At 37.0% G+C, this 9,024-nt stretch overlaps 1 protein-coding gene across 1 annotated transcript in view; it reads left to right on the top strand.

Annotated features, from left to right (window-relative positions):
- The window catches only part of LOC107751873 (mesoderm induction early response protein 3-like), a 15,018-nt gene extending 7,245 nt beyond the window's left edge, over positions 1-7,773 (top strand). Inside the window, exons 11-13 of the mRNA XM_016567643.1 lie at positions 543-670; positions 3,242-3,309; positions 5,312-7,773. Of these exons, the coding sequence (XP_016423129.1) occupies positions 543-670; positions 3,242-3,309; positions 5,312-5,712 (597 nt within the window). The 3' untranslated portion in view covers positions 5,713-7,773. The remainder of the gene's footprint in view (positions 1-542; positions 671-3,241; positions 3,310-5,311) is intronic.
- The last annotated feature ends 1,251 nt before the right edge of the window (positions 7,774-9,024 follow it).

The following is a 9,024-nucleotide window of genomic DNA, read 5'->3' as shown; positions in this document are numbered from 1 at the left end:
ATGCAGAGTGCAAATGGCTGTGCATTTATTTGTGTTTTTAACTCGATGGGAGCGAAATGAAACTGTCAGAACTGTGTGTGTGTTGTCTGTCTCCCCTCTTCCCCCTCCTCCGCTCCGCTGCGCACCACGCCCACTTTTTTAGCATTTTTTAAAACTGTGGTGAGAACTAACCAGTGCTGAAACAGGGGGTTTCATGACCCTTTAACGCACACCTAAAATTCGAACGCAACGTTTTTGTATTCGAATGTGGATTTTTATTTTAAATTCGACGAATATTCGAATTTTTTTTGGACAGCCCTAAATTCCATTAACATACTGTATACATACAAGTAAAACTTATGAATTTTTGTAATTATGATGAATATTCTTTGGAAAATAATGTAGGGTGGGTCTTTATTTTTTCCATTGGGATTTGATCGGTTTAAAAAATGTCAGGCTATAATGTCATTGAAATGATTTTCCAGAGTGTCTTTATCGTCTTACATGATCATATTTCTCCAATAATGCTTGATTATTAAGTTGCATGTAACTTATCTTTCAAGGTGAACACACGAACGGTGGCAGAATGTGTTGCGTTTTACTACATGTGGAAGAAGTCCGAGCGATTCGAATTTTTCGTCCAGCAAAACCGGTTCGGGAAGAAGAGGTTCAGCAGTTATCCTGGCGTTACGTGAGTTTCGTAATGATCTTCTGTTGAGTGGATGTTAAAATGTTCAGTGTGAATAGGGCTGGGTATCGTATGAATTTTATCAATTCCGAATCTGCTTATCGATTCTGATTCTTATTGATTCCCAGTTTCGATTCCAATGTGGAAAAAAATGTTGTCAAACATATTTATTCTGTCTCTTTTTGCAAAACATTTAATTGCTGTTGAATATTGTGAACAAAAATGAGTCGGCTACATAAAAACTGGACTCGATTAAGAGCTGTTTGTACGCAAAATAGAGCTGCACAATTCTGGATATATTGAGTTTTTTTTTTTTTTTTTAAATGGAAGGAATATACAATTAGGGTAGGGTATCTAACATTTAGATATTAAACATATTTATTCTATGTCTCTTTTTGCAAAACATTTAATTGCTGCCGATGACCATGAACAAAAATCAGCCGGCTGCATAAAAATGTGTGCAAAAATTCTTGTTATATTTGTTTTTTTTTTTTTTTTTTAAATGGAGGTTGTAGGTCTCACAATTCTGAAGAATGATAAATATTAGACAAACACAATCATGGAATTTATGAATGGAATGATTCAATGACGAGATTTACTTGTTCCATTACTGGGTGAATCAGTGTTTTGAATGAATCTTGCAGGGTGTCCGCGGGTCCTTAAAGTCTTAAAATGTCTTAAATAACGTTTTCCTAATAAAAGGCCTTAAAATGCCTTAAATGCAGATTCGATGGGTCTTAAATATTTTTGGTCACATTACCGCTAAAATATCTTCAGTCTGACGGACCTAATGACTGTTTATCATTGAACAGACCTTTGAACAGAAGATTTTTTTTCTCCCCCCCGCGGTAGTTACTGCGTCATCAGACAGAATCACAGTAATGTTAACGTTAGCGGATTACAGGTCGAACGATCTTCTTTGTGTATATAATGTTCTCAATAATAATAATAAATATAGGTCGAGCTACAGCTAGCTAAGATCACCAGTAACCTGACGGTGCAGAGGAAGGGTCAGTTCATGCAGAGGCTGCACAGCTATTGGACGCTGAAGAGACAGAGCCGCAACGGCGTTCCTCTCCTGCGGCGTCTCCAGACGCACCTGCAGTCCCAGCGCAACGCTGAGCCGCTCCCCGCCACGGTGCGTACACGAGATCGCCGGGAGAACACGAGCGGAGCTTCTCACTGACGCTGTGTTTGTGTGTTTGAGCAGAGGGACGGCCAGGAGAAGCACTCGGTGTTGAAGGAGCAGCTAAAAGCGTGGCAGAGACTCCGGCACGACCTGGAACGAGCCCGACTGCTGGTGGAGCTCATCCGCAAGAGAGAGAAGCTCAAGAGAGAGACCGTAAGACTCAACGTGTCCTAACTACACACGACGACACAAGTTTTTCATACTAGGGGAAGGTCCTCCAACATGTTCTATCTGCCGAATCCCTTTATCCATTAAGCATGGTTTATTCAGGGTGTCCGCGGGTCCTTAAAAAGTCTTGAATAATGTTTTCCTAATAAAAGGCCTTAAAAAGTCTTAAAGTGTTTTAAATTCAGATTGATGGGTCTTAAATATGTTTGGTCACATTACCGCTATAATATCTTCAGTCTGACGGAACTAATGACCGTTTGCAATCATTGGACAGACCGAAGATTGTTTTTCATCCAAACATCCTGATTAAAACTTAAGTGACAAAAATAACAGCGAAGCATCGAAACGAAAAAATTATACTTCTGATTTTAATACATTTTAGTTCAATAAACAATTAAACGTAGTTAGTCAAGTAGTTAAGTTACTTACATTTTAGACACAGTATTTACTGTTTTGTTCTGTTTCACCAACGAAAATAGTTCCAAACAAGGATCACAGCAGAAGTATTGCAACATTCTCCAAGCAACACTCGGCGGTGTTTTGTTACTGAATGATTCAGCGTTTTGAACGAATTAGTTGAATGAATGACTCAATGACTCACTCATTAAGTGACTTACCGCCACCTACTGGTAGCTTAATATGTTGAAAAGTAAGCATTTTCCCCTTTAACAAAAGCTGATAAAACACTGATAAAAATATTGTTTCAGAATAATTGTTTACACCACCAAAAATCTTGGTGATGTGGTAGTTTTTTGGGGATATTTTGTGTGGAATATTGTCTGCTGATATGAAAAGTTCACTGTATATTGTAGTAATAAATATCATTTATGACAGCGATGAAATATTACATATATGTAGGCTATTTAATATAATGTGTATTTCCATTACAGGTTTAGGTCTTAAATTTCATATAATGTGGTATTAAAAAGGTCTTAAATTTCACTTGTTCATATCTGTAGAAACCCCGTCTTGAATGATTGATTCAAAGACAAATAGCTAAATTTTTAACAGCCCCTTTTCGCCACCTAAAAAAAAGATGTGCATGATAGATGGAATTTAATTTTTAATTTTACGACAAGTATCCAATTTCTGACCTTAAGTATTCGATTCTGGAAATGGAATTGATTTTCGATTTCCAGCCCTAAGTGTGAACTTGATACAAAGTATTAGAGTATTAGCTCAGTTGTCCTGAGCTTTGAAGGCTGATTCCTCTGCAGGGATCTGATGGACCGGTTGGTGGATGAGGCTGAGGGTTTGGTGGATGCTTCTGTGTGTTCCAGCAGCAGCGACTATTTATCTATTTATCAATTATTTAAAAATGTCTTTGTTAGATTTTAGATTTGTGTGTGTTTGTGTGTACATATATATATATATATATATAGTACCAGTCAAAAGTTTGGACACACGAATGGGAAAGTGTCCAAACGTTTGACTGGTACTGTACTATAATATACACAAAGAATATCTGCCTTTTTTTTACTCCCTAATATCGGTATCGGTATTGGCCCCAAAAAACCCATATTGGTCGGGCTCTAATACATATATATATATATATATATATATGTATTATAATATTTAATCAAAAGTAATTACAACTATGTAATTTCTTTTGAACAAGTATTGTAAAAAAAACAATTAACACTCACATTAATTTGGGGGTCAGTTTTTTTTAGGAAAGTAATATTTTTATTGAGCAAGGATACATTAAACTGATCAAAAGTACCAGCAAATACATTTTTGTTTCAAATAAATGCTGTTCTTTTTAACTTTGTTTATTATAGAATCCTGAAAAAGAAAATGTATCACGGTTTCCACAAAAATATGAAGCAGCACAACTGTTTTCAACATTGTGATAATAATCAGAAATGTTTCTCGAGCAGCAAATCAGCATATTAGAATGATTTCTGAAGCATCATGTGACACTGAAGACTGGAGTAATGATGCTGAAAATGCACAGAAATAAATGACATTTTACAACATATTCACATAGTATACTGCTATTTTCAATTGTAATAATATTTAACATTTTCTTTCCTGTATTTTTGCACAAAAATGGTGAGCAGATGAGTCTAACCTTTACGTCTTCCTGCAGCGCTGACGAGCACGGTGGCATCATATATATATATATATATATATATGTATTATAATATTTAATCAAAAGTAATTACAACTATGTAATTTCTTTTGAACAAGTATTGTAAAAAAAACAATTAACACTCACATTAATTTGGGGGTCAGTTTTTTTTAGGAAAGTAATATTTTTATTGAGCAAGGATACATTAAACTGATCAAAAGTACCAGCAAATACATTTTTGTTTCAAATAAATGCTGTTCTTTTTAACTTTGTTTATTATAGAATCCTGAAAAAGAAAATGTATCACGGTTTCCACAAAAATATGAAGCAGCACAACTGTTTTCAACATTGTGATAATAATCAGAAATGTTTCTCGAGCAGCAAATCAGCATATTAGAATGATTTCTGAAGCATCATGTGACACTGAAGACTGGAGTAATGATGCTGAAAATGCACAGAAATAAATGACATTTTACAACATATTCACATAGTATACTGCTATTTTCAATTGTAATAATATTTAACATTTTCTTTCCTGTATTTTTGCACAAAAATGGTGAGCAGATGAGTCTAACCTTTACGTCTTCCTGCAGCGCTGACGAGCACGGTGGCATCGGTGTGTAACCCCGCAGACGTCAGCTGTCTAGACTCCTACAACTTATATATATATATATATATATATATGTATTATAATATTTAATCAAAAGTAATTACAACTATGTAATTTCTTTTGAACAAGTATTGTAAAAAAAACAATTAACACTCACATTAATTTGGGGGTCAGTTTTTTTTAGGAAAGTAATATTTTTATTGAGCAAGGATACATTAAACTGATCAAAAGTACCAGCAAATACATTTTTGTTTCAAATAAATGCTGTTCTTTTTAACTTTGTTTATTATAGAATCCTGAAAAAGAAAATGTATCACGGTTTCCACAAAAATATGAAGCAGCACAACTGTTTTCAACATTGTGATAATAATCAGAAATGTTTCTCGAGCAGCAAATCAGCATATTAGAATGATTTCTGAAGCATCATGTGACACTGAAGACTGGAGTAATGATGCTGAAAATGCACAGAAATAAATGACATTTTACAACATATTCACATAGTATACTGCTATTTTCAATTGTAATAATATTTAACATTTTCTTTCCTGTATTTTTGCACAAAAATTGTGAGCAGATGAGTCTAACCTTTACGTCTTCCTGCAGCGCTGACGAGCACGGTGGCATCGGTGTGTAACACCGCAGACGTCAGCTGTCTAGACTCCTACAACTTCTCCTCGCTGGACGGGCTGCACCGCGGGCCCCTGAGTCACGAAGAGCCGCTCAACTACTCCAGCGACGGAGACTGCCTCAACCTGCTGGAAACCGGCTTCTACCACTCGGACCTCGGGCAGATCAGCGTGTGCGGAGAGGACTGCGAGCGGCCCCAGGCCAAGCGGCTGAAGATGGGCCTGTCGGAACCCTTCATAAACGACAACAGGAGCATGGGCGTGGATTTCGAGGGCCGCACGCACCACATCACAAGTGCCAAAATGGCGGTTTCGGTCAGTGACTTCGGCGAGGCGGGCAGCTATATGGGAGCGCACACACTACTGCAGTCGGAGTAACACGAGCGCGCATGCCAACTCTCACGGGACTAGCTGCAATCCAACATGTACATAGCCGCATATTCCTTCGAATATTTGCTTTATTTAGTTTTCCTGATTATATACGTGTGTATATATATGTACAGATTTATTTTTTTTTTTTTTACTATGACATCAGTGATGTCTAATTGTACAGACCTAAATCTTGATTTCTCAAGAGTTAATACAGCCATTTATTTTCCAGTCTTGAATTTTTTGGAAGTGTCATAAACGTTGTCTACGTCCGAATACTGTGGAAAACTGAACTCGCATACTTGGGCCGAGGGCAAGGGGTTTTTCTAAGCCATCATGACGACTGGCTGTCAGCTCAGCCTCTCCTCTGTGGTTCCCATCAGTGTTTACAGCTCAGCCTTCGTCTGAACGGCATTTACGACCCCTTCTTCGTTTCGTTACGCACCATTTTGAGCACAAGAACCTGGAAGAAGTTCAGCCCTGGGAGATTTTCTGCTATGTTGACGGACTGCAAAAACAAACCTACGAACAATTGAAAGTGGTTCTAGCAAATATAAAGGCTCTAAATACAATAGAGGTATTACGACGTGTGTGATTAAAATGTTTTTTTTTCTACTTCTACGCATATTTATTAGTGTTCCTCTTGCTTTAGCAGTCGGCGTTTGGCGTATTTATTGCAATGAAGACCGTTGGACTGCATCATGGTCGTTTTTGTTTCCCGAAATGGTTGTGAGATACTGGCACATGTGTTTGTTTTTTTGTTTTTTCGTTTCGATATTTTGAGATCACTATTTATTGAAAAACCGTTTTGCAGGGATTTCTCGCCACGGGAACAGAACCAAGCCGCAGGTTTACCCGTCTGTTCCCTTCAGTGACCGATTATGCAACGTTGTAAATTATTTTTCTGGCACGGCGTTCGTTTGCTGCAAGCACTGACCTGACGTTTATCTATGCATCGAGAATCGCTTACAGATGAAACGGATCATTTCGGACCTCGTTTGCTCGTTTTTCCAGCTTTCCCGAGTTTTACTTTACACGCTCTCGTATGGCAATAATGTGTAAATATGTACAGATACCTGACATACCTTGCTGTTTTTTTCTTCCTCGGCAAACAGACTTGAACTTGAAGACTTGCTTTTGAGTCTGCGTATGCCACAAGAATGCCTTCTCGACTTTACCGTTCGTTCGACGCTTTTCCTCACAAGAGATTTGCTTAAGAAGAGAGTTATTTATTTATTTATTTATTCACTCAGCTGCAAGTGTGTTAGCGTTCTGTACATGAGTGAAATACAGCGTCCTCCTCTCCGCCGGAGACGAAGGGCTAGCTGAATGTACAGTATTATCACATCTTAGGGATTTACTGAACTCGAATGTCTCTCGGTTAAGGCAGAAGCCCGGTTTGCAGTGTTGCCTTAACCCTCATTCAAACCGTGCATGTTGAATCGACCTGGAAAACGCTTGGGAGGCGATCTATTGGACGGCTCGTGCTGTGTCTGTAAAATCGTGTTTCCTCGTACCTGCGGCCGGAATCCTCCTTTATTTTTATTTATTTTTTTGGTCTTGACATACTTGAAGGATGCGTATTGATCGATTTAAATACAATATTCTACAATTCAGTCCTGTAGGTTGTGCAATTCATTTCTTCTGTCCCTCCAAGAATCGAAAAGAGCTTTAGGAAATTGTGTTGGTGCAGTAATTTGTCCAAAGTTTGTATAAAAAAAAGTTAATGGCTTAAAATTGTAATGTAGTAATGGTTGTCTGCTTCCAGGGGAAAAAATGTACATTGAAAAACCTTATCTTTGGAATGTTTTATGCTTTATTTTGTTTCATATTCAATCATTCGCTTTTATGTTTTTTGGAGGGGGGAAAGTTGCTGGGTAAAGTTCAGTTTTTTGACAAATTTTCATGTAATTAAATTATAGTGTTAAATAGACAATCAAACGGCGATTAATATTGGAAAAGGAAATTTTATCATTCTTAATATTTGTACATAGACACTGTTCTTGTTTTGTTGGTTTTGTTTTGTATTTTATGTTGTACTTAACTGGCAAACCATTCCAGAAATAAAGTTTTGGAGCTATTATAACCGTGCTGATGAGTTTATCCAAATACTTGATCAAATTTGATGCCTCTGGATCAATATAAAGGATAATAAAGGAATAGAAATGCAGCATTGCATCAGTGTCTCAGCAATGGATCCTCTGCAGTGAATGGGTGCCGTCAGAATGAGAGTCCAAACAGCTGATAAAAACATCACAATAATCCACAAGTAATCCACACCACTCCAGTCCATCAGTTAATGTCTTGAGAAGTGAAAAGATGCATGTCTGTAAGAAACAAATCCATCATTAAGACGTTTAACGTTACTTCTGGCTAACTTCTCTCACATCAAAATCCACACACATATTTATTTAGAGCTGGTTTGGCTTGTAAACGGTACTTGATCTGTGCAGATTTCTCTCCTGATTCAGACCAGATGACTGAGAGTGAGGACATTTTCAACGAACACATTTTTGGGTAAACTATTTCATTTAAATCTACGAAGTGTTAAATAACAGATACAAAACAACTGTGAGCTGTGCTGGCAAAATGAGTCACAATGGGCAAACTTTCAAAAATGAGTTCTTTCACGTTCTCCATTAAAAGGCCTTCAGAAGTATGTATGATTGGTTGGGATTGGACGAAAAATGATTGAGCCGTTTGAAGTCGACGAAGTCAGCAAAGTTCATTTTGAGAAAAATCGAGTTTTCTGAACGCTCTCGGAATTCATCAAAAATATCTTAATTTGTGTTCTGAAGATGAACGAAGGTCTTGCAGGTTTGGAACGACACGAGGGTGAGTAATTAATGACAGAATTCTCATTTTTGGGTGCACTATCCCTTTTATGTTTCTTATGCACTAAATGCTAAAATTAAATACTAATAAAAGAACTGTTAGGTTGGAAACCAACACAATTTTTTGCATGTTTTCACACCCCGCTTCGCTTTAAAAAATTATTTATTTCAAGTTTTATATATATTTAATATATGGAAGCCCGTTTCCGCCACTGAATAAAAAATAAAAAAAGGTAATTGCGACTTTTTATCTCACAATTCTGACTTTATTTCACAGAATTGTGAGATATAAACTCGCAATTCTGACTTTTTTCTCGCAATTCTGACTTTTTTTCACAGAATTGTGAGATATAAACTCGCAATTCTGAGAACATATCAGTCTTTTCCCCCCTCAAAATTGGACTTTAACTCGCAATTGCGAGTTTATATCTCACAATTCTGAGAAAAAAAGTCAGAATTGCGAGAAAAAAGTCAGAATTGCGAGTTT

The sequence above is a fragment of the Sinocyclocheilus rhinocerous genome, unplaced genomic scaffold (assembly GCF_001515625.1).
Source record: "Sinocyclocheilus rhinocerous isolate Xijiao unplaced genomic scaffold, SAMN03320098_v1.1 scaffold2207, whole genome shotgun sequence".
NCBI lineage: Eukaryota > Metazoa > Chordata > Actinopteri > Cypriniformes > Cyprinidae > Sinocyclocheilus > Sinocyclocheilus rhinocerous.
The sequence above is the reverse complement of the archived record's forward strand: the minus strand, read 5'-3'. Positions and strand labels throughout refer to the sequence as shown.